The sequence below is a fragment of the Schistocerca cancellata genome, chromosome 5, assembly GCF_023864275.1.
Source record: "Schistocerca cancellata isolate TAMUIC-IGC-003103 chromosome 5, iqSchCanc2.1, whole genome shotgun sequence".
Lineage (NCBI taxonomy): Eukaryota > Metazoa > Arthropoda > Insecta > Orthoptera > Acrididae > Schistocerca > Schistocerca cancellata.
The window spans coordinates 219,542,509-219,568,555 of record NC_064630.1 but is presented as its reverse complement, the minus strand read 5'-3'; the positions used below and the strand labels follow the sequence as shown (position 1 = coordinate 219,568,555).

Genomic DNA, 26,047 nt, shown 5'->3' with positions numbered 1-26,047 from the left:
TCGCTGGCAGTTAATTAAAACACTCGGTTCGGGTTTTTACCCCATTGGGCTTTATCTCCACCTACAGTTAAGTGACTGAAATTTAACACGGTCAGGAAGCTCTCACTCCGCAATATATTGTCATAATACACTCATGCTCAGAAAAAACTGAACACCTAGAACGACTAGAGATGGGATCTTCATATTCACAGGGCATGTACATTAGATGTGTCACAGAAATAATTAGCGTTTGAACCATGTCAAGGTGTAAGGTCAACATCGGTATCGCAGCGCAACGTCACCTACCGGTAAAATGTGCCTGTGGCTCTTGTTGTCGCTACAAACCGAAGGTAATGGACCAGTGTGACTTGAGCAGATGTGCAGGATGCCTCGCAACGTATGCGCGAACCGTACCGTCAAATCATTGAGTTCGGAAGGGGGCGTTTTATTGGCACAAGAGAATGTTACGTATCCATACGGAAAATTGCTGCTCTTGTGCCACGAAATGCTTCGACAGTGCAACGTGTGATTGCAGAATGGTTCACGGCAGGCCGTAGAACACGACGAGAGGGATCGGGTCGCACTACCCAGAGCACTTACTGAACCATGGACGCTCAGCCAAATGGCACTGCAGGACAGATCTGCGTCGTCCTCGGCTCTGGCACAACAGTGTAACATCGCACGCTATCAGGGGTGACAATCCGTCGCCATTTATTGCGGCATGGCTTACGTGTGCGTCGTCCATTTCCCCGCCTACCTTTGACGAATGTGCAGAGTGGTGCTAGACGCCAATGGTGTGCCAATGGTGTATAGAACAGTCACCGGAGACAGGAATCGCATCAGATAGTGTTTTTTCGGACGAATCCAGGTTCTGTTTGTATGAAAATGATAGCCGCATTTTGGTTCGCCGCAGAAAGGTGGAGAGGCATCGCAGTGACTGCATTCGCACAAGACATACAGCACTAGTTGAAGGCTTTATGGTGTGGGGTGCCATTGGATACAACCACAAATCACAGATGGTGCGTGGCCAGGGCACTGTGACCAGTGTGACGTACGTGAATGACATCCTGCGACCCGTAACCATACCCTTTCTGCACAACACACTAGGCTCCATTTTTCAGCAAGACAATGCACGACCACCTGCTGCTGCACGAATACATGCCCTGTTGGTGTCACAGGATGTCAGCCTTTTGCCCCGGCCCGCTAGATCAGCAGACTTGTCGCCAATCGAAAATATGTGGTACATGGTGAAACGACGGGTGCAGCGCTGTGACCCAATGCCAATCACCACAGATGAACTTTGGAAACAGGTGAATGGAGCATGGATGTCTATACCACAGGACGATATTCGCGCCTTACACGCGTCAATGCCATGACGCATGCAACAAGTTATCAGTGCCGATGGCGGACCCTGTACCTACTAGGCAACAGGATGCATGCTGAACCGACATGACTGAAATGTTAATAATTTATGCAGATCATACTAATGCAAGTGTACTGCGAGTATGAACGTCCTATCTCTACTCTAAATGGTTCAAATTGCTCTGAGAACTATGGGACTTAACATCTGAGGTCATCAGTCCCCAAGAACTTAGAACTACTAAAACCTAACTAACCTAAGGACATCACACACATCCATGCCCAAGGCAGGATTCGAACCTGCGACAGTAGCGGTCGCACGGTGCCAGACTGAAGCGCCTAGAGCCGCACGGCCACTCCGGCCGGCAGTTGCATTATTCAAAAATTTTGTGTACCAATAAGTTTATCAGTATCCCAGCGAGCATAGTACATGTACATTTATCGCAGTTTATTCACTGTGTGAATTTTCATACCTAAAACTCTTCAGTTTACGTGTTGATGATGATGTTTGGTTTGTGGGGTGCTGAACTGCGCAGTCATCAGCGTCCAAGTTTACGTGTGTCATAATTTCTCGAATTGTGTACACGATATCCGATATACACTCCTGGAAATGGAAAAAAGAACACATTGACACCGGTGTGTCAGACCCACCATACTTGCTCCGGACACTGCGAGAGGGCTGTACAAGCAATGATCACACGCACGGCACAGCGGACACACCAGGAACCGCGGTGTTGGTCGTCGAATGGCGCTAGCTGCGCAGCATTTGTGCACCGCCGCCGTCGGTGTCAGCCAGTTTGCCGTGGCATACGGAGCTCCATCTTTAACACTGGTAGCATGCCGCGACAGCGTGGACGTGAACCGTATGTGCAGTTGACGGACTTTGAGCGAGGGCGTATAGTGGGCATGCGGGAGGCCGGGTGGACGTACCGCCGAATTGCTCAACACGTGGGGCGTGAGGTCTCCACAGTACATCGATGTTGTCGCCAGTGGTCGGCGGAAGGTGCACGTGCCCGTCGACCTGGGACCGGACCGCAGCGACGCACGGATGCACGCCAAGACCGTAGGGTCCTACGCAGTGCCGTAGGGGACCGCACCGCCACTTCCCAGCAAATTAGGGACACTGTTGCTCCTGGGGTATCGGCGAGGACCATTCGCAACCGTCTCCATGAAGCTGGGCTACGGTCTCGCACACCGTTAGGCCGTCACAACATCGTGCAGCCCGCCTCCAGTGGTGTCGCGACAGGCGTGAATGGAGGGACGAATGGAGACGTGTCGTCTTCAGCGATGAGAGTCGCTTCTGCCTTGGTGCCAATGATGGTCGTATGCGTGTTTGGCGCCGTGCAGGTGAGCGCCACAATCAGGACTGCATACGACCGAGGGACACAGGGCCAACACCCGGCATCATGGTGTGGGGAGCGATCTCCTACACTGGCCGTACACCACTGGTGATCGTCGAGGGGACACTGAATAGTGCACGGTACATCCAAACCGTCATCGAACCCATCGTTCTACCATTCCTAGACCGGCAAGGGAACTTGCTGTTCCAACAGGACAATGCACGTCCGCATGTATCCCGTGCCACCCAACGTGCTCTAGAAGGTGTAAGTCAACTACCCTGGACAGCAAGATCTCCGGATCTGTCCCCCATTGAGCATGTTTGGGACTGGATGAAGCGTCGTCTCACGCGGTCTGCACGTCCAGCACGAACGCTGGTCCAACTGAGGCGCCAGGTGGAAATGGCATGGCAAGCCGTTCCACAGGACTACATCCAGCATCTCTACGATCGTCTCCATGGGAGAATAGCAGCCTGCATTGCTGCGAAAGGTGGATATACACTGTACTAGTGCCGACATTGTGCATGCTCTGTTGCCTGTGTCTATGTGCCTGTGGTTCTGTCAGTGTGATCATGTGACGTATCTGACCCCAGGAATGTGTCAATAAAGTTTCCCCTTCCTGGGACAATGAATTCACGGTGTTCTTATTTCAATTTCCAGGAGTGTATGTTATTCTCCTTTTTAAACTGCTTGTATATGTAACTTTCAAGTGGTTTGGTGAATGCACTTTGGTGTGTATGGCTGACTAAGGATATTTATTTAGAGATACGTGAAATATTAGCGCAGTTCAGCGTCTTCCATTGCCCTGGGCCCCGTCGATCAGTCAGATGGCAGCTGTGTTTGTCATTGGTAGAATGTACGTACGTAGCGGAATATTTTACATCTACAGTTCGCACATGACATCAGTATTTCTTTACATTTTGGGCGACTCTTGGACCACTCCTTTCTGGTTAGTGGGTGAGTTTTTACGCTTCTAAGTTTATATACATAGTCATTACAACACCAATAGGCCTGTTTTCCGAAAATGAAAAAGTTTTTTATTTTTATTTTCTAATTTTTTTTTCTTACCTCACTTACGATTGGAGTCTAGGAATTATATTTTAACTGCAATAGCAGTCGATCAGGTTTTCCATTTTAGAAACGATTGTCTTAATTCTGACGTTATTATATTTTTACTCTTGATATATGCTAATGACGAGTCTAAATATGGGGTTACTCGATTCCATCACAAGTATAGCTTTTCGTAGAGGAATATATCCTTTGTTTATGGATTATGCTTATGAGTGAGGCACAGGTAACACGTTGCAACCAATTTGTTGTTAGTAGAAAACCAATTTGTTGTTAGTATGCTTCTGAGCATTCTATGTGCCAGGAAAATTGTTTGCACGTGAAGTTATGGACCCAAGACGGTGAACGAAACCATTTGGGAGAATTGTGGGGATACAATCTGCAGGAAACTCCCTAGTGGGCATCTCTAATGGATTTTGTGCAACAGGTTCTTCATCAAAATGCTATGACAGTCAGACGTCAGTATGGGATCCGTACCACATAGGACTGATAGAGGAACTAGAGAAGATCCAAAGAAGAGCAGCGCGTTTTGTCACAGAGATGACCAATCAACAGCAGTTATGGTCAGGCGCTCTGCATCAGGGCGTGGTTTGTTGTTAAAGTTCCGAGAGCGTACATTTCTAGAAGAGTCAACAAATATATTGCTTCCTCGTACACAGGTCTCGCCAAAAGACCATGAAGATAAAATTAGAGAGATTCAAGCCGACACGGAAACTTACCGACAATCGTTTTCTCCGCAAACTATTCGCGACTGGAATGGGAAAGGGGGGAAGTGACAGTGGTACACAAAGTACTCTCCGCCACTCGTCTCGTCACAATCTGTCTTGCAAAGTATAGATGTAGATGTATATGACGTTGACTTTCACACATGTGTTATTCACAAATGAGTGCCTGCTATTTTAGCAATCACTGTAGCCACATCTGGAGCTACGAGAGCCCTCAAGTGAATGCGTTTAAATCTTATCAACAGAAAAATTACTTTGAATGCTTGGGCTTAAATTGTTAATATCGTCTTCTAGGACTTACATTTTTGGCAGCGTACTAAACTGGAGTAGCTGAACTTACCTTTCTTATGAAACTGATAGACACTGTACCGTTTACTATGGGCAGCAAGCTTTAGTACCATTGCAGTGCAGCTCTAATACATTTCAAAGTTAGTGCTAAAACACACGTAACTGTTTTCTTTAAGGAGCTTTTCACAAGCCGAACAGGACGCACGGCCATGTTTAACGTTCTCCATCCATCCCCTCACCCCATTTTTTTCGTCGAAGACAAATCGAGAGTTGAACTGATCGTCCGAAACCGTGATTTAGTACCGGTCGGTTCAATCGTTGTTGTGTTTTATGGTAATGGCCCATGAGTTTAGATGGGAATCCTAGGATAGAAGAAAATCTTTTTGCGAAATACTGGCGAGGACGTTTAGAGAACCTGCATGTACGTCAGCCCGCAGAACGATGGTTCATCTCAAGTAAGGACAGTACAGAAATAAACAAGGATGATAAGGGCCTCATACAGAGGCACCAAGGCAGTGCTCCGTGAACTTAGACGGTAACCATTGGATAGAGGAAGACGATTCTTTCGAGAAACACTATTACTCGCTTTTGGGAATGGAACAGGAAAGCGACTGACAAGCAGTGTTACAAAGTACCATCCCCAAGCACTGTAAAGTGATCTGTGGATTGCGTATATAGCTGTAAAGTAAATGGGTATTGCCATCAAGCATGTAATAAAACAGAGAAAATTGTCTGAACACATGTTGTAAATTTAGTTGTAAATTTATTCAAAAAATGGTTCAAATGGCTCTGAGCACTATGGGACTTAACATCTGTGGTCATGAGTGCCCTAGAACTTAGAAATATTTAAACCTAACTAACCTAAGCACATCACATACGTCCATGCCCGAGGCAGGATTCGAGCCTGCGACCGTATCGGTCGCGCGGTTCCAGACTGAAGGGCCTAGAACCGCTCGGCCACTCCTGCCGGCTAACTTTATTCGATCGTGGTTTTAGTAAGGTGTAATCTATGTCTCTCTTTCTGACGAACATACAATGATGTGCGTTAATTTCAATCGACAAGTTAAAAATATTAATCCTTCAACAATAAGTTATCATCAGTGTGTGACCCATCGTTCCACGAATATTGTCGGTAAGGTTCTGTAAAATTTAATGTTATCAAAATTTTTAGATGCTTAGGAGAAAGGCAGAGCCTCAGACCACTAATCTTTCCAATAACATAAATAAAAATAAATAAAAAGTAGAATAAATAGATGACCTTGATTCAGAGACAATAAAACAGAAAACGCAATACGGAATAATTTCAGGACTCGGCTTTGTACCAGGCAGAAGAACCCAAGAAGACCAGAATTACTTAGAGGATAGGGAAATAGCGCATTCTGAAAAAGTGGAGGTAAAAAGAAGGGCTGAAGTAAAATTCTGTAATGACCTTTGTAGTATACATTGTGTGGTCCAGCAGGACCCACACTTGAATAATAATAAAATGTATGGCTTTAGAAGTCAATAGTCGCCAGCGGATGTGTGCCCGAAGAGCAGCTGCTCTCAGACAGAGGGCACGCTCCAGATGGCCGCAAGCAGCTGAGCACTTTGCCGGTGGGTAGCGAGTTCTCGATGCCGCCTGTACTGGAGAGGGGTGCGCGGCGTCCCAGACACCGCTACAGTTGACCACTGTCCACCAGCTCCTTGACGAGCCCCGCCATGCGCCTCGCGCACTCCTCGGTGCACTGGTAGCTCCAGGCTGGGCCGACACCAGCTCCAGAATCGCCGCCCTCTCGCAGCCGGGGCATTTCTCCAGTCTCGCACGTCGTGATAGGCAGCATGTCCAGCGCGAGGCCCAGACCGAAGCGGCCGCAGTCTCGCATCTCCACCTCGAGCCTGGAAACGACAGCAACAGAACCTTGAATATAATCCTATCTTTATGCAGATGGTTGCGGAACTTCGCCTATTAAACAAGGAGTGTCGAATCAAAATATCTTCAGCCGCCTAAAATTCCAGTTTTTTTTTTACACTGAACCGACAAAGAAACTGATATAGGGATGTGTATTCAAATACATCTACATCTATATTTATGCTCCGTAAGCCATCCAACGGTGTGTGGCGGAGGGCACTTTATGTGCCACTGTCATTACCTCCCTTTCCTGTTCCAGTTGCGTATGGTTCGCGGGAAGAACGACTGCCGGAAAGCCTCCGTACGCCCTCGAATCTCTCTAATTTTACATTCGTGATCTCCTCGGAAGGTATAAGTAGGGGGAAGCAATATATTCGATACCTCATCCAGAAACGCATCCTCTCGAAACCTGGACAGCAAGCTACACCGCGACGCAGAAATTGCAGAGTCGCCACTTGAGTTTGCTAAACATCTCAGTAACGCTATCACGCTTACCAAATAACTCTGTGACGAAAGGCGCCGCTCTTCTTTGGATCTTCTCTATCTCCTCCGTCAACCCGACCTGGTACGGCTCCCACACTGATGAGCAATACTCAAGTATAGGTCGAACGAGAGTTTTGTAAGCCACCTCCTTTGTTGATGGACTACATTTTCTAAGGACTCTCCCGATGAATCTCATCCTGGCACCCGCCTTACCAACAATTAATTTTATATGATCATTCCACTACAAACCGTTCCGCACGCATACTCCCAGATATTTTACAGAAGTAACTGCTACCAGTGTTTGTTCCGCTATCATATAATCATACAATAAAGGATCCTTCTTTCTATGTATTCGCAATACATTACATTTGTCTATGTTAAGGGTCAGTTGCCACTCCCTGCACCAAGTGCCTATCCGCTGCAGATCTTCCTGCATTTCGCTACAATTTTCTAATGCTGCAACTTCTCTGTATACTACAGCTTCATCTGCGAAAAGCCGCATGGAACTTCCGACACTATCTACTAGCTCATTTATATTTATTGTGAAAGGCAATGGTCCCATAACACTCCCCTGTGGCACGCCAGAGATTACTTTAACGTCTGTAGACGTCTCTCCATTGATAACAACATGCTGTGTTCTGTTTGCTAAAAACTCTTCAATCCAACCACACAGCTGGTCTGATATTCCGTAGGCTCTTAATTTGTTTATCAGGTGACAGTGCGGAACTGTATCGAACGCCTTCCGGAAGTCAAGGAAAATGGCATCTACTTGGGAGACTGTATCTATCTATTATTTTGTGGGTCTCATGAACAAATAAAGCGAGTTGGGTCTCACACGATCGCTGTTTCCGGAATCCATGTTGATTCCTACAGAGTAGATTCTGGGTTTCCAGAAATGACATGATACGCGATACAGAGATATGTAAACAGCAGAATACGGCGCTGGGGTCCGCAACGCCTATATAAGACAACAAGTGTCTGGCGCTGTTATTAGATCGGTTACTGCTGCTACACTGGCAGGTTATCAAGATTTAAGTGAGTTTGAACGTGGTGTTTTAGTCGGCGTACGAGCGATGGGACACATCATCTTCGAGGTAGCAATGAGGTGGGGATTTTCCCGTACGACCATTTCACTAGTGTATCTTGAATAGCAGGAAAGAACCATTTAACCTGACAATAGTGCAACCCTTTTGCAATTTGCTGCAGATTTCAATGCTGGGCCATCAACAAGTGTCTACGTGCGAACCATTCAACGAAACGTAATCGATACGGGCTTTCGGAACCGAAGGCCCACTCGTGTACCCTTGATGGCTGCACGACACAAAGCTTTACGCCTCGCCTGGGCCTGTCAACACCGACACTGGTCTGCGTTGATGACTGCAAACATGTTGCATGGTCGAACGAGTCTCGTTTAATCCATGGACCTGCATGTCAGCAGGGGACTGTTCAGGCTGGTGGCGGCTTTGTAATGATGTGAGGTGTGTGCAGTTGGTGTGATACGACTCTGACAGGTGACACGTACATAAGCATCCTATCTGATCACCTACATCCATTCATGTCAATTGTGCATTCCGACGGACTTTGGCAATTCCAGCAGGACAATGCGGCACCTCACACATCCAGAATTGCTACAGACTGGCTCCAGAAACACTATTCTGAGTTCAAACACTTCCGCTGGCCACCCGATTCCCAAAAACATGAACATTATTGAGCATATCTGGGTTGCCTTGCAACGTGCTGTACAGAAGGGATCTCCACCGCGTCGTACACTTGCGGGTTTATCGAGAGCCCTGCAGGATTCATGGTGTGAGTTCCCCCAGCACTACTTCACACTTTAGTCGAGTCCATCCCACATCGTGTTGCGGTTCTGAGTGCTCGTGGGGGCCCTATGCTCTACAGGGTGGTCCATTGATTGTGACCGGGCCAAATATCTCACAAAATAAGCATGAAACGAAAAAACTAGAAAGAACGAAACTCGTCTAGCTTGAGGGGGGAATCCAGATGGCTCTAAGGTTCGCCTGCTAGATGGCGCTGCTATAGGTTAAACGGATATCAACTGCGTTTGTTTAAATAGGAACCCCAATTTTTTATTACATATTCGTGTAGTACGTAAAGAAATATGAATGTTTTAGTTGGACCACTTTTTTCGCTTTGTGACAGATGGCGCTGTAAATGTCATTAACATATCAGTACGTGGTATCACGTAACATTCTGCCAGTGCGGACGCTATTTGCTTCGTGATACATTACCCGTGTTAAAATGGACCGTTTACCAATTGCGGAAAAATTAGATATCGTGTTGATGTATGGTTATTGTGATCAAAATGCCCAACGAGCGTGTGCTATGTATGCTGCTCGGTATCCTGGACGACATCATCCATGTGCCGGACCGTTCGCCGGATAGTTACGCTATTTAAGGAAATAGGAAGTGTTCATCCACATGTGAAACGTCAGCCACGACCTGCAACAAATGATGATGCCCAAGTAGGTGTTTTAGCTACTGTCGCGGCTAATCCGCACATCAGTAGCAGACAAACTGTGCGAGAATCGGGAATCTCAAAAACGTCGGTACTGAGAATGCTACATCAACATTGGCTGCACTCGTACCATATTTCTATGCACCAGGAATTGCATGGCGACGAATTTGAACGTCGTGTACAGTTCTGCCACTGGGCAGAAGAGCAGTTACGGGATGATGACAGATTTTTTGCGCGCGTTCTATTTAGAGACGAAGCGTCATTCACCAACAGCGGTAACGTAAACCTGCATAAAATGCACTATTGGGCAACGGAAAATCCACCATGGCTGCGACAAGTAGAACATCAGTGACCTTGGCGGGTTAATGTATGGTGCGGCATTATGGGAGGAAGGATAATTGGGCCCCATTTTATTGATGGCAGTCTAAATGGTGCAATGTATGCTGATTTCCTACGTAATGTTCTACCGATGTTACTACAAGATATTTCACTGCATGACAGAATGGCGATGTACTTCCAACATGATGGATATCCGGCACATAGCTCGCGTGTGGTTGAAGCGGTACTGAATAGCATATTTCATGACAAGTGGGTTGGTCGTCGAAGCACTATACCATGGACCGCAAGTTCACCGGATCTGACGTCCCCGGATTTCTTTCTGTGGTGAAAGCTGAAGGATATTTCCTATCGTGATCCACCAACAACGCCTGACAACATGCGTCAGCGCATTGGCAATGCATGTGAGAACATTACGGAAGGCGAACTACTCGCTGTTGAGAGGTATATCGTTACACGTATTGCCAAACGTATTGAGGTTGACGGACATCATTTTGAGCATTTATTGCATTAATGTGGTATTTACAGGTAATCACGCTGTAACAGCATGCGTTCTCAGAAATTATAAGTTCACAAAGGTACATGTATCACATTGGAACAACCGAAATAAAATGTTCCAACGTACCTACGTTCTGTATTTTAATTTAAAAAACCTACCTGTTACCAACCTGTTCGTCTAAAATTGTGAACCGTATGTTTGTGACTATTACAGCGCCATCCGTCAGAAAGCGAAAAAAGTGGTCCAACTCAAACATTCATATTTCTTTACATAATAAACGAGTATGTAATAAAAATGGAGGTTCCTGTTTTAAAAAACGCAGTTGATATCCGTTTAACCTATAGAAGCGCCATCTAGCAGGCGAACCTTAGAGCCATCTGGATTCCACCCTCAAGCTAAACGAGTTTCGTTCTTTTTAGTTTTTTCGTTCGACGCTTATTTAGAGAGATACTTGGCCCGGTCTCGATCAATGGACCACCCCGTATAGGCTCCTCAGTGTATTTGAGTAACCGGTTTCAGCGCTACATTACGCCATCTTCAGGCACCCTGACAGACGTGTACGAAGAATCCCACCTCTGCTCCAGTCAAAATAGGGGCCAACATTCAGTGACTGTTGCTTCGTAACACAGCGATCTCTTTCATTATCGCTTGCCGACTCGTCTGCAGTTGTTATTTGTGACAGTATTACTGAAGAACTTCAGTGATATTAGTAAACTGAACTGTGCTTTTATGAATAAACGTTTTTACCGACGGTATGACCCCAGTTACAAACTTTATTTTAGTTCTAGGGTGCAAAAATGTACTGAACTTAATTACATGATAATGAATAATCAATAATTAATTTTGGCCACACAAAATTATCAAATTTTGAAGTGCATCTGGTTATTTTAATTGACAGAGTTTCAGAATATACACTAGCGAATTTTTGAATTTGTGATGCGTCATTCGAAATGTATCTTCCCACCTGTGTAATTAACGCTTTCAGATACAAAGTGCTGCAGTGTGGGGAATCAACGGTTGCAGTCTATGTATCGTCGCAATTGACCGATATAAAATATGTCGTGTTCTGGTGATACATTAGTGAATATGCTAATCTACCCTTTTTTTCTTACTAACGCGCATTGTACAAGTGTAGGCAACGTGGTCAAATATCTTAATAAAAACAGTACAGATGTACCAAGAAACCGCAGGAGGTGCTTACGTCAGTTACCCTCGAGATATTTGGTCTAACCATGAATGTTTGGGTGTATGTGACTTTATAGGTGACATGATTTTCACAGTTCCCTTTACTGGTATCTTAGCCACTGATTTTCTCAAGAACCCTCCTCACATTTCAGTTACGTATCATTATTCCACTGCTTTAGAAGATCTGGTAAGTCCCACATGTTGGTTGAACCTACACATAACGCTAAATCTTTCTCCATATACTTCTGCGTCGCATATGTACGACTCTGAAAGAAACTGCGAAGGAGAAGCCCAAAACCACTCGGAGCTATGCTTTACTTGCTATCACTGACGTGGTTTCACTCTCAGCATACCGCAGCTGTCTTTCATCTCCTCAACAGCGAATTAATAATTCTGAGAAAGTGGCAACATTAACCCACCTTTACTCATCCATATTGATATCTGTTTAGTTTTTCTTCTTCTTTCTCAGCTCTGATCCTACTCCACATTGATAGTAAGACTAATTTTACTGTAATAGCATGTATTCATTACTGTAATTACCATTATTATTTATGTAGATGAAATAAGTGCATAAATAAAGAAAGTTATTGTTAATGACAGAAGGTACCACATTTGTGTTTGCTTATTAACCACCTGTTTTTCGTTCCAGAAAACTTTTATCAAAAGGAGCTACACGACTTTACAGTTATTTACCAAAATGCCAAGCCGTGAGACATAATGGAACATTAGCAACGGCCCAGCCGCCTCTGAAGGAGGCGCCATTTTGTGCAGTTAAAGTCTTGGGGAAACATTTAATTGCTTCTTTGTAGCGCCGTAATTAATTTTCTTGTCACGCCGCATGGAAAAAGAGGCCGTTCCGTGCCAGCGCCATTTAAGTAAATTAATTTGGAGACTTCCGAAGAGGTTGTTCGCCGTCTCAGTGAGCAATATCCGTAAAACTAAACAATCACGCGCCCAAACTGTATAGGAGAACGGGAACATACAACTACACGAAAATTTCGAAGTTAATTTTGGTGAAATTTCGGAAGTGTTCTAGAAACAGGGCTTTTATGTCGCTGAACAATTACGCCGTTTGCGTATTTTGGGTATAACACTCACTTGATACTTAAACTAAAAAAAACTTGGTAAAATCATGAAAAAAGAAAAGAATGAAAAACGGAAAAATATTTTCTAGCGCAATGCAGCTGATATCAAGAAGAAGTTTCTTTTAAAGAAGGATGGAGTTGGACTGTTGTGTGGTGCTGACAACAAAATATCTAAAGCCTGTCTCTGCAATCTATCTAATGTTGTTTGTGGTTAATAGCAAATTGAATTCAGGATGAACTGTGAAATTCGCCACCATAGTACTAGAAGTAAAAATTATTTCAATGTAGTCTGTGTATTCCTGTCCGGCGTACAGAATGGAGTTGTATATTCTGGTGCATTAGTCTATAACAGGTTACCAGTAGATTTAAAGTAGGAGTTTGGGAAGGGAAAAGAGTCAAAATGGTTCAAATGGCTCTGAGCACTATGGGACTCAACTTCTGAGGTCATCAGTCCCCTAGAACTTAGAACTACTTAAACATAACTAACCTAAGGACATCACACACATCCATGCCCGAGGCAGGATTCGAACCTGCGACCGTAGCGGTCGCGTGGTTCCAGACTGTAGCGCCTAGAACCGCTCGGCCACCCCGGCCGGCTGGAAAAGAGTCGCATGGAATTCTCGGCTGGGTGACCCTGAGGGATAGCTGGGAGACCTTGATGGATAGGTTCTGCCACCTAGAAGGTTTCATATCATTTGTATTACATGATCGATTGGGGAACCCTGTCCGATTCTCAGATGCACCTGAGCGTAGAGCAAAAGTTTTCAAAAATTACTTTACATCAGTGCGTATACTGCGTAACAGCAGTGTTCATAAATTATATGTAACAAGTTGTCAAACCATTCAGTCATAAGGTCAAGCTGGCCGCTGTGGCCGAGCGGCTCTAGGCGCTTCAGTCCGGAACCTCGCGGCTGCTACGGTCGCAGGTTCGAATCCTGCGTCGGGTATGGATGTGTGTGGTGTCCTTTGGTTAGTTAGGTTTAAGTACTTCTAAATCTAGGGGACTGATGACCTCAGATGCTAATTCCCATAGTGCTTAGAGACATTTGAACCATAAGGTCAGGTCAAAGTTCCCGTGCTCAAGTAAGACTATATATAAAATTACAATAACTCACAGCGAGGCTCAAGTATTAAGTCAATAATATTTTCTACCTTTGGAATGTTAGTGTCATTACACATTGCTGGTAACCCATTTACAGCTGAATCAAAACCGGTTATAGTGGGAGTCTGTAACCACTTTCTAAAAGCAGTAAAAATTTATGGTGTTAACAACAAACCTCTATGCTGAACAATAGTGAATATTAATCTGAAAGGACACTGAGATATAATAAAGAACTATTTTATGCCCCATCGGCTACATAGTCAGAGCGTGAACGTAGGTGAATGTTCACTCCTAAGAAAGTCTTACAATAAAACAGAAGTAGTTAAATTACCACATTTGTCTGCTATTTTGATCCATGGTATAATTATTAATAGTCAAAAAAATTTTGGCTCTGAGCACTATGGGACTCAACATCTGAGGTCATCAGTCCCCTAGAACTTAGAACTAATTAAACCTAACTAACCTAAGGACGTCACACACATCCATGCCCGAGGCAGTATTCGAACCGGCGATCGTAGTGATTCATAGTCATAGGAAGTAATTAATACAGTAGTATTTTCTACGTTATACATTAAACAACATCATGTTCGCAATCAGCTTTTCGTTTAAAGTTAAGTGACATTTACAATGGAAATTTCATTAGTGAACACGTAAATCTGTTATGCAACTGAAAACAATTACGATCAAAGTGATGAACATTATTCCGGAAGAACACCGAGACACAGTAAAATACTATTCTGTGCCCCGTGCTAAGAAGTATGTAACAGTGAGAACGTCAAAGATAGAACAATAATTACTAGATTAATGCGTATACAACGCAACATCACTTCTCATAAGGTACATGTTGCGCGTTGTCAAGCCTACCAGTTGTAAGATCAGAACATTATGTTGTTTAAGTTGATTGTACCATGTGTCGAGGACAGTTCAAGGGATTTTAGCGATTCCTGCTTTATCATAAGATGTTCCTACTCGTGAACGTTCACCTAAAAAAATGGTTCAAATGGCTCTGAACACTGTGGGACTTAACATCTGTGGTCATCAGTCCCCTAGAACTTAGAACTACTTAAAAATAACTAACCTAAGGACATCACACACATTCATGCCCGAGGCAGTATTCGAACCTGTGACCGTAGCGGTCTCGCGGTTCCAGACTGTAGCGCCTAGCACCGCACGGCCACTCCGGCCGGCAACGTTCACCTACTTTTACGCTCTGACTGTGTAGCCGATGGGGCATAAAATAGTACTGTATTGTATCCCAGTATCCTTCCAGACTGATGTTAACTTGTTGTCGGCGTAGAGGTTTGTTGTCAACACCGTAATTGTTTATTCGTTGTAGAAAGCGGTTACACACACCCACTATAATTCGTTTTAATTCAACTGTAAACTGGTTAGCAGAAATGCGTAATGACATTAACATTCCAAAGATGGAAAATATTATTGACTTAATGTTTGATCCTGGGTATGAGTTATTCTAATTTCATGCACAGTCTGACTTGATTGTACGATCGGCAGGCTTGACAACTTGTTACATATAATTTACAAGAAATGCTGTTAGGCCGTGTGCACAGGTAGAGCTCGATCATGTAATGGATAGGTTACAAAGCCTACATTGCAGCTAGAGACCATTTTATTGCCAGTGCGTTCTCACTAATCACCACAATGGATAGTAAAGACATAGTTGGAAAGGGTTTTCTTCTTCCACATACACAGAATCCTTTTATCTCGGTGTGTGGAAATTGTGTCTTAAGTGTATCTATTGACTGTTAATGACTGTAACGGGTGTAGTGTAGAGCCACGTATGCGTTTTATGATGATGTGAAAAGGGTGAAAGTGAAATTAAACGACGGCCCATACCTTGCTCCTCGCAAATAGCGAATAGCACCAAGGGGGTCGCCTAGGTTAACGTCCCCATCCGACAGATGAACTTCCGTCAATAGCCTCACATTCCCCTCCCCTTGAGACGATGCGGAAAGATTTGGAATTTAATCCAGGGCGTCTGCTCGAAGCCTGGTGAATAGGACCTTTGCGCTACCACCTTGCCGATCAAATGCTGACGATAAATATTTTTTCCACCACCAGGACTGGATTTGGTTAGCTCCGTGTCGCATTGGCACCGTGGCGAGGCAGCTAACGTTGACGTTGACGTGAACACGAATGGGAAACCGAACGTCACGAGACAAAGCACCGTCGGAATACGGCACCATCTGGTTAACGTGATTTTGCGCATTCTGTGCTCTCCAGTGGCAGCTGATAGTTTTATTTGGCTCCCAAACAGCTTGTTCATGAAAATGCAGGTGCATAAAATTCCTAAGTTAGCTCTACTAAAATGCACATTTTCTCCTTTGTCCACATGCTACTCCTATATTTACATTTACCTAACATCAAATACTACAGAAATTATTTCTATACGTTTCGTAAGAAAGTCGCAAATCCTTCTGAGAAACGCGAAGGTGAAAAAAGGGGCCGGTCCCGGTGGCCGACCGGTTCTAGGCGCTTCAGTCTAGAACCGCGCGACCGCTACGGTCGCAGGTTCGAATCCTGCCTCGGGCATGGATGTGTGTGTTGTCCTTAGGTTAGTTAGGTTTAAGTAGTTCTAAGTTCTAGGGGACTGATGACCTAAGAAGTTAAGTCGCATAGTGCTCAGAGCAATTTGAACCAATTTGCGCCACACAGATCACCGATTCAAGCGTGTTTAGCGTAGTGGGATGGTTTCAGTAGACAGTGTCTTCCAATGTATCCCACAAAAAGTAGCCAAAAGGAGTAAAGATCGGGCTAGTATGAGGCCAATCCGTCCCTGTGCCAGTAGATTTGCAACACTCCAACGCAGTGGGCCTATTCCCGAAGCATTCACGAAGAAAACGAAATTCCTGTTCGGTGCGACGTGGTCTGGCCCCATCTTGCATGAACCACTTGGTGTCTAGTTTCTCCTCCAACGCTAAATGTGTGGTGACGAATTTTTCCAAAACTGCAACGTAACGTTCAACAGTGATCGCTTCTCCACGAAAAAAGGGCAAATAATGTCTCTGCTCCACCTCGGAGCCAAAACAGTAACTTTGGGAGAATACAGTGGTTTCGCTTCACACAAATGAGGATTTTCAGACCCCAAAATCGCCAGTTTGTTTATTCACGACTTCTTTAAGGTGGAAGTGTGCCTCATCTGTGAACCAGATGCAGGCAACGTGAAATCCTTAATTACCAATCACTGTGAAAATTTTGGTTCGCTAAGCCGGTTCTCTGTCGCACATCTCGTACGCACATGGCCTGTTGTGTTAGGTTTGAGTGGAATCATGTATACGCACTGTCTCAGTATTTTCTGCGAGCTGGAAAGCTTCAAATCAGACTTTGCTACAATACCGTCTCAGTATTTTCTGCGTGCTGGAAAGCGTCAAATCAGACTCTGCTATAAATCTTTGGATGGATTTTCTTTGGTTGTCTTGATAATTCCAAAAACCGTGGTGACGTTTTCAGAAGTAACTACAGTTTGCCTGGGCCAACATTCCCTGCTAGATCATCATCCATATTGCCTATTCGTTCGAATTTGGCTAAAAGCTTGCGAATGTGTCTCGAATTGGATTCTTTTGGAACAATGAATCGTGTTTGAAAACTGTGCCTTGTTGCCGTAGGACTGTGTTCTAGCATGTGGTATTCCCGTATCAGAAAAACACGTTGTTCAGCGGAACACATGTTTTCAATCTCTTCATTTGGTACGCTAACCTCCCTTCACGATTCAACAGCGGAACTGATCGCTCTGAGCTGCACCGCACAGTTTATATTTCCAAAGTTTTGTATAACTTCTGTATAAAGTTCTTACAGCTTTCACAACATAATACCGAGTGATGAACTTTTCTATCGATCTTAGTTTTCGAGACATTTAGTTATGAAATCAGGGACACCTTCCCTGGACATCCTGTATCTGCATGCAGTGATCGACATCCATACATTCACTGCTGCATCTTCTACGCTGGTCTCACTGTGGTGTCACCGCCAGACACCACACTTGGTAGGTGGTAGCCTTTAAAACGGCCGCGGTCCGTTAGTATACGTCGGACCCGCGTGTCACCACTATCAGTGATTGCAGACCGGGCGCCGCCACATGGCAGGTCTAGAGAGACTTCCTAGCTCTCGCCCCAGTTGTACAACCGACTTTGCTAGCAATGGTTCACTGACAAAATACGCTCTCATTTGCCGAGACGATAGTTAGCATAGCCTTCAGCTACGTCATTTGCTACGACCTAGCAAGGCGCCATTACCAGTTACTATTGATGCTGTAAAACATATACCATCAAGAGCGATGGTCACCATTTATGGATTAAAGTTAAGTATTCCACAGCTACGTCCTTTTTTGCTAGTCTCATTTCCTTGACCTGTTGCAGACCTCACGCCAGCCTGCGTGAGCTAAAACGCGTGCCTTTCGGCTTCCTCTCATAGTGGGTTGGCTCGCTTGTCAATCCACAACACTCACTGCCTAAGATCTGAGACGAAAGCGGCCTCAGCCAATGAGAACTGATGACGCCGAGAGGCTGCACACGGATTCCGAGTTTTGAACAGGGACAAACCATTCTTCTCCATGACTCTTCTATTCTAGACCGTTCTTGAATGAAAGTGTGTATTTACCTGTGTGTGATGTGGTGTGCTAAAGAGCGTATATGTATTGGATTATACTGAGAAGGATTGGATTATACCATGTATGAAAGCAGCTATTGATTTGTATTGGTGAAGTTATAATCAGAGCTACAAACAGCTCTTCTTCATGCGTCTACTACGGAACTCAAAGTAATGTCTTTCTAAAACTACATGCTTCACGTACCATGCTGGAATTGTCAGACTTCTTATGCACTGTTATCGAATGAATAATAGAGTGATATACGAAAGCTGCGTTTAACGTAGGTCAGATTTAGTTCTGTTTCTGCATTTGATTTGTGATCAGGTTTAGGAAATCGGTATTTCATTCACCAAAATGATTTTCTGAATTGTGAGTATTTTTCAAATGTTTGCTATCGAACAGGCCTTTGTATGACTCTGCCGAGGTAACGTGGTTATTAGCATCCACTCGTGCGAACTTATAATGTAGAAATCAGCAATGCTTAGAAACGCTGAGCTAAGGCATTCAAACAGAGCCTCCTCATTTCGGTGAAGCATAAGTTAAAGTAGTCAGCCCTGCCCTCACCAAACGCCATACAAAAAAATGGTTCAAATGGCTCTGAGCACTATGGGACTTAACATCTGAGGTCATCAGTCCCCTAGAACTTACAACTACTTAAACCTAACCAACCTAAGGACATCACGCACATCCATGCTCGAGGCAGGATTCGAACCTGCGACCGTAGCGGTCGCGCGGTTCCAGACTGAAGCGTCTAGGACCGCTCGGCCACAGCGGCCGGCAAAACGCCATACACAGCCAGATCAGTTTTCAGCGTTAAAATTACAGCATATAGGTTTTGGCTGCAGGCAACGCCTAATGTTGACACACGGGTGTTCCGGTCACAACAGTACGAGAACTACTCAGAAAGTGTCTTTCTTAAGTCCAGTTTCCACCGGAGAAAATGGAAACGAACACAAGGGAACAAGGTTTCGCAGACAGTTCATCAGTGTGCACTACCATTCGCTCGTGTCTGTGAACAACTGTTTACTCTAAAGGGAACAGAAGATAACACGAGATAACGAGCAAAGTCTATGTACTCTGTGTTATTACTCTTTGCCGCTAATAACCGGTAGTTACAGCCACGATGCAGAACTTCAATACTGAAAGAGACTTATTTTGCATGACGAGAGCATTGTTTTGTATGAAGTACTCAAAAATGCATAGTAAAAGAGGAATTGAAACATATGAATTTGTATGTAAGCGTGAAATGTGTGACTGGAAAGGAAATTTAAAAGCAGAATACCAATTATCGACGACCAACATAACCCGATGAAGGACTAGCATATATTACCCTCTGGTTAATAGCAGCTGAAGGCATTTACGTTAGTGATTGTTTTACATTCCATTAGCTGCTCTACCTGAGAGTTTCTGATGTCTGCAGTGACACTTGCGAAGCACTTCAAGGATTTTATTAAACTATGTATAAGGAAGATAATGTCAATAGCATACGACTAATGAAATGTGAAATATACTACGACCTGACACGTAGGCTACTTGATAAAATCTCCTATATTATTTTTTAGAGGGCAGATAGCGTGATTCCGGATAAATCATTTTCATGATAAAAAATCTCTAATCTCATAGTGGTACATGAGCCACATAACTGCAGATATCATGAATGTAAGCAACGAGAATGTTAAATCCTTTCTTGTATTTTTAACATTAATCGTCACAATCGATATTTTAGAGAGAATTTGTTTACTTTCAATCAAATGTATTGCTACGTTCGTTTTGAATAAAAAGAAATACACTCCTGGAAATGGAAAAAAAGAACACATTGACACCGGTGTGTCAGACCCACCATACTTGCTCCGGACACTGCGAGAGGGCTGTACAAGCAATGATCACACGCACGGCACAGCGGACACACCAGGAACCGCGGTGTTGGCCGTCGAATGGCGCTAGCTGCGCAGCATTTGTGCACCGCCGCCGTCAGTGTCAGCCAGTTTGCCGTGGCATACGGAGCTCCATCGCAGTCTTTAACACTGGTAGCATGCCGCGACAGCGTGGACGTGAACCGTATGTGCAGTTGACGGACTTTGAGCGAGGGCGTATAGTGGGCATGCAGGAGGCCGGGTGGACGTACCGCCGAATTGCTCAACACGTGGGGCGTGAGGTCTCCACAGTACATCGATGTTGTCGCCAGTGGTCGGTGGAAGGTGCACGTGCCCGTCGACCTGGGACCGGACAGCAGCGACGCACGGATGCACGCCAAGACCGTAGGATCCTACGCAGTGCCGTAGGGGAGCGCACCGCCACTTCCCAGCAAATTAGGGACACTGTTGTTCCTGGGGTATCGGCGAGGACCATTCGCAACCGTCTCCATGAAGCTGGGCTACGGTCCCGCACACCGTTAGGCCGTCTTCCGCTCACGCCCCAACATCGTGCAGCCCGCCTCCAGTGGTGTCGCGACAGGCGTGAATGGAGGGACGAATGGAGACGTGTCGTCTTCAGCGATGAGAGTCGCTTCTGCCTTGGTGCCAATGATGGTCGTATGCGTGTTTGGCGCCGTGCAGGTGAGCGCCACAATCAGGACTGCGTACGACCGAGGCACACAGGGCCAACACCCGGCATCATGGTGTGGGGAGCGATCTCCTACACTGGCCGTACACCACTGGTGATCGTCGAGGGGACACTGAATAGTGCACGGTACATCCAAACCGTCATCGAACCCATCGTTCTACCATTCCTAGACCGGCAAGGGAACTTGCTGTTCCAACAGGACAATGCACGTCCGCATGTATCCCGTGCCACCCAACGTGCTCTAGAAGGTGTAAGTCAACTACCCTGGCCAGCAAGATCTCCGGATCTGTCCCCCATTGAGCATGTTTGGGACTGGATGAAGCGTCGTCTCACGCGGTCTGCACGTACAGCACGAACGCTGGTCCAACTGAGGCGCCAGGTGGAAATGGCATGGCAAGCCGTTCCACAGGACTACATCCAGCATCTCTACGATCGTCTCCATGGGAGAATAGCAGCCTGCATTGCTGCGAAAGGTGGATATACACTGTACTAGTGGCGACATTGTGCATGCTCTGTTGCCTGTGTCTATGTGCCTGTGGTTCTGTCAGTGTGATCATGTGATGTATCTGACCCCAGGAATGTGTCAATAAAGTTTCCCCTTCCTGGGACAATGAATTCACGGTGTCCTTATTTCAATTTCCAGGAGTGTACATAGCGTGTGCTTATTTACTCATTTCCCTGCCGATGTAAGCATCTCATGAATTTTTCGTCCTTCTCACATCTCCAGCTCGACTTTTGAGTGCTTCGGCAATTTTCTACCAATCACGTTTCTTTTCCTTCGACATTTGTGCTGTGTATACCTTGGATCGCAGAAGCGCCTATAATATCTACACTGCCGGAAAAAAATGCAGCACCCTCGAGGTTTGTGTTCAGTTGCACCAGAGTATAATAAGTGCATACTGAGGGACTGCAGCGCTAGTGATTAATTTGCTAAGTCATCGGCGATTATGATGGCGCTCCCGTCTGTGCTACTTCTGTCTTGACTCCGCAAGCATTGGGCGAGCAGCGGTGGCCGATCGAACATCATCAAGGGACGAAATCTTGACACATGCTGAAGCTCCCGTTACATCAGGAACCATTGGCAACCATCTCCTCACAACAGGATTAAGATAATGCGTGCTTCTAGCCACGCTACCACTGACACTACGACACCGCCGACCATGGCTATTCTAGTGTCGTGAAAGAGTTAACTGGAGACAGGAATGTCTTCAGTTTTGAGACTACGTTCTGTCTGTATCGACTTATGGGCGCACACATGTGTGGGGTGGACCTGGTGAGCTGCTTATTCAAGGGTGCATTCGCATACGATACACAGGTCCCAACTCTGGCTCCATGGTGTGGGAGCCATCTGTTACAACTCTCGGTCCCACTTGATGATTCTGCAGGGTAAAGTAACCATTGCCTGCTACGTTGCACAGGCTGTTATCGCAATGCTACTGCCATTTCATATCCTCACGAATGTGATGTGCTATTTCAGCAGGACAGTGCACCTCCACGTACAGCTGCTGCCGCGAAACGCCCTCTCCTTCGAGTGTAATAACTGCCCTTGCCTGAAGGATCAACAGATCTCTCGCCGCTTGATCACTTACGGCACATGATGAAGTGGGAAGTTACTCGGTCTCCAGAGCCCGCAAGAACCATTACCGAATTGGAACAAATGGCGCAAGACACGTGGGAAAATTTATAGCAGTATGCTATTAGGCACCCTTATGATCGTTTGCATGCGAGAATACACTGAAGCGCCAAAGAAACTGTTACAGACATATAGACATACACTCCTGGAAATGGAAAAAAGAACACATTGACACCGGTGTGTCAGACCCACCATATTTGCTCCGGACACTGCGAGAGGGCTGTACAAGCAATGATCACACGCACGGCACAGCGAACACACCAGGAACCGCGGTATTGGCCGTCGAATGGCGCAAGCTGCGCAGCATTTGTGCACCGCCGCCGTCAGTGTCAGCCAGTTTGCCGTGGCATACGGAGCTCCATCGCAGTCTTTAACACTGGTAGCATGCCGCGACAGCGTGGACGTGAACCGTATGTGCAGTTGACGGACTTTGAGCGAGGGCGTATAGTGGGCATGCGGGAGGCCGGGTGGACGTACCGCCGAATTGCTCAACACGTGGGGCGTGAGGTCTCCACAGTACATCGATGTTGTCGCCAGTGGTCGGTGGAAGGTGCACGTGCCCGTCGACCTGGGACCGGACCGCAGCGACGCACGGATGCACGCCAAGACCGTAGGATCCTACGCAGTGCCGTAGGGGACCGCACCGCCACTTCCCAGCAAATTAGGGACACTGTTGCTCCTGGGGTATCGGCGAGGACCATTCGCAACCGTCTCCATGAAGCTGGGCTACGGTCCCGCACACCGTTAGGCCGTCTTCCGCTCACGCCCCAACATCGTGCAGCCCGCCTCCAGTGGTGTCGCGACAGGCGTGAATGGAGGGACGAATGGAGACGTGTCGTCTTCGGCGATGAGAGTCGCTTCTGACTTGGTACCAATGATGGTCGTATGCGTGTTTGGCGCCGTGCAGGTGAGCGCCACAATCAGGACTGCGTACGACCGAGGCACACAGGGCCAACACCCGGCATCATGATGTGGGGAGCGATCTCCTACACTGGCCGTACACCACTGGTGATCGTCGAGGGGACACTGAATAGTGCACGGTACATCCAAACCGTCATCGAACCCATCGTTCTACCATTCCTAGACCGGCAAGGGAACTTGCTGTTCCAACAGGACAATGCACGTCCGCATTTATCCCGTGCCACCCAACGTGCTCTAGAAGGTGTAAGTCAACTACCCTGGCCAGCAAGATCTCCGGATCTGTCCCCCATTGAGCATGTTTGGGACTGGATGAAGCGTCGTCTCACGCGGTCTGCACGTACAGCACGAACGCTGGTCCAACTGAGGCGCCAGGTGGAAATGGTATGGCAAGCCGTTCCACAGGACTACATCCAGCATCTCTACGATCGTCTCCATGGGAGAATAGCAGCCTGCATTGCTGCGAAAGGTGGATATACACTGTACTAGTGGCGACATTGTGCATGCTCTGTTGCCTGTGTCTATGTGCCTGTGGTTCTGTCAGTGTGATCATGTGATGTATCTGACCCCAGGAATGTGTCAATAAAGTTTCCCCTTCCTGGGACAATGAATTCACGGTGTTCTTATTTCAATTTCCAGGAGTGTATATTCAAATACAGAGATATGTAAACTGGCAGAATACGGCGCTGCGGTCGGCATCGCCTATATGAGACAACAAGTGTCTGACGCAGTTGTTGATCGGTTACTGCCGCTACAATGGCAGTTATCAAGATTAAAATGTGTTTGAACGTGGTGTTATTGTCAGCGCACGAGCGATGGGACACACCATCTCCGAGTAGCGATGAAATGGGGATTTTCCCGTCCGATCATTTCACGAGTGTACTGTGAATATCAGGATGACAGTACAACGTCAAATCTCCGACATCGCTGCGGCCGGTAAAAGGTCCTGCAAGAACGGGGCCAAAGACGACTGAAGAGAGTCGTTTAACGTGATAGAAGTGCAACCCTTCCGCAAACTGCTGCAGATTTCAGCGCTGGGCCATCAACAAGTGTCAGCACGCGAACCATTCGGCGAAACTTCATCGATATGGGCTTTCGAAGCCGAATGCCCACTCGTGTACACTTGATGACTGCACGACAGGAAGCTTTACTCCTTGCCTGGGCTCGTCAACACCGACATTGCACTGTTGATGACTGAAAACATGTCACCTGGTGGGACGAGTCTCGTTTCAAACTGTACCGAGCGAATCGACATGTACGGGTACGGAGAAAACCTCATGAATCCATGGACCCTGCATGTTAGCAGGGAATTGCCCAAGCTGGTGGAGGCTCTGTAGTGTGGGGTGAGTGCACTTGTGATATAGAACCCCTGATACGTCTAGATGTGACTCTGACAGGTGACACGTACGTCAGCATCCTGTCTGACCATCTGCAGCCATTCATGTCCATTGTGCATTCCGTCGGACTTGGGCAATTCCAGCAGGACAATTCGACAACCCATACATCCAGAATTGCTACAGAGTGGCTCCAGGAACACTTTTCTTAGTTTAAACGATACAGCTTGCCTCCAAACTCCCCAGACATGAACATTATTGAGCGAATCTGGGATGCCTTGCAAGGTGCTGTTCAGAAGAGATCTCCACCACCTCGTACTCTTACGGATTTATGGACAGCCGTGCAGGTTTCATGGTGTCAATTCCGTCCAGCACTACTTCAGACATTAGTCGAGTCCACGCCAAGTCGTGTTGCGGCACTTCTGCTTGCTCTTGGGGCGTAGACGACATTAGAAAGTTGTACCAGTTGTTTTGGCTTTTCAGTGCATGTGACTGCGTTTCCACCAGAGGAGGTAGTGTCCTGATGCGACTCTTTGTGTACCTTTTACTGTAACATGTGTAGATTTACCATATACTCCTCCAATGATGAACTACCTGTGACCTGATTTGTCACTAAAATGATCTTGTCCTAGAAGGAGTTGAATTTTTTTCCTGGCAGTGTACATTCTTCTACCAGCAACGTGATATTCCCTTCAGCCTACTCCATCGCTCAACCAGCACATGTCAATAACAACAAAAGTGGACAAGATAGCAGGCGAAAGCTTTCTTTACTGCTAGCGCCTAATCAGAGAGGGGACGAACTTTCTTTGATGGCTCGCTAAAAGACCGACAACCAGCGGAACAGACCGAATAATAGCGAAAGCGAATCGAGTATGACCGAATGTACACTGACGGAAAAAAGTTCGCAACACTAATAATGAGTTTTTCGACATATACGAACGAAACTTGTTAGGTGTGTTTGTACATCTGAGAGATGATGTCTATTCGGATTTCGTGCCAGTCGCATAACAGTGGCAACAGTAGCGCCTCTATGAGCATGAAAATCAGATTTGCTTTAAATTTACTCTGTAACGGTTGTGAGCACTAGTTACGTTTCAGATTGGACGTTAATGAAGAACGCCTTTAAGGTGACAAAGACGCAGTTATTAACACTTAACCGAGTTTGAACGATGTTGTGTAATAGGGCT

The 26,047-nt window shown here is 46.0% G+C and overlaps 1 protein-coding gene across 1 annotated transcript in view; it reads right to left on the bottom strand.

Annotated features, from left to right (window-relative positions):
• Positions 1-5,975: 5,975 nt before the first annotated feature.
• Positions 5,976-26,047, bottom strand: part of LOC126187739 (uncharacterized) — a 330,635-nt gene continuing 310,563 nt past the window's right edge. The window contains exon 6 of the mRNA XM_049928989.1: positions 5,976-6,631. Coding sequence (XP_049784946.1) covers positions 6,412-6,631 — 220 coding nt within the window. The 3' untranslated portion in view covers positions 5,976-6,411. The remainder of the gene's footprint in view (positions 6,632-26,047) is intronic.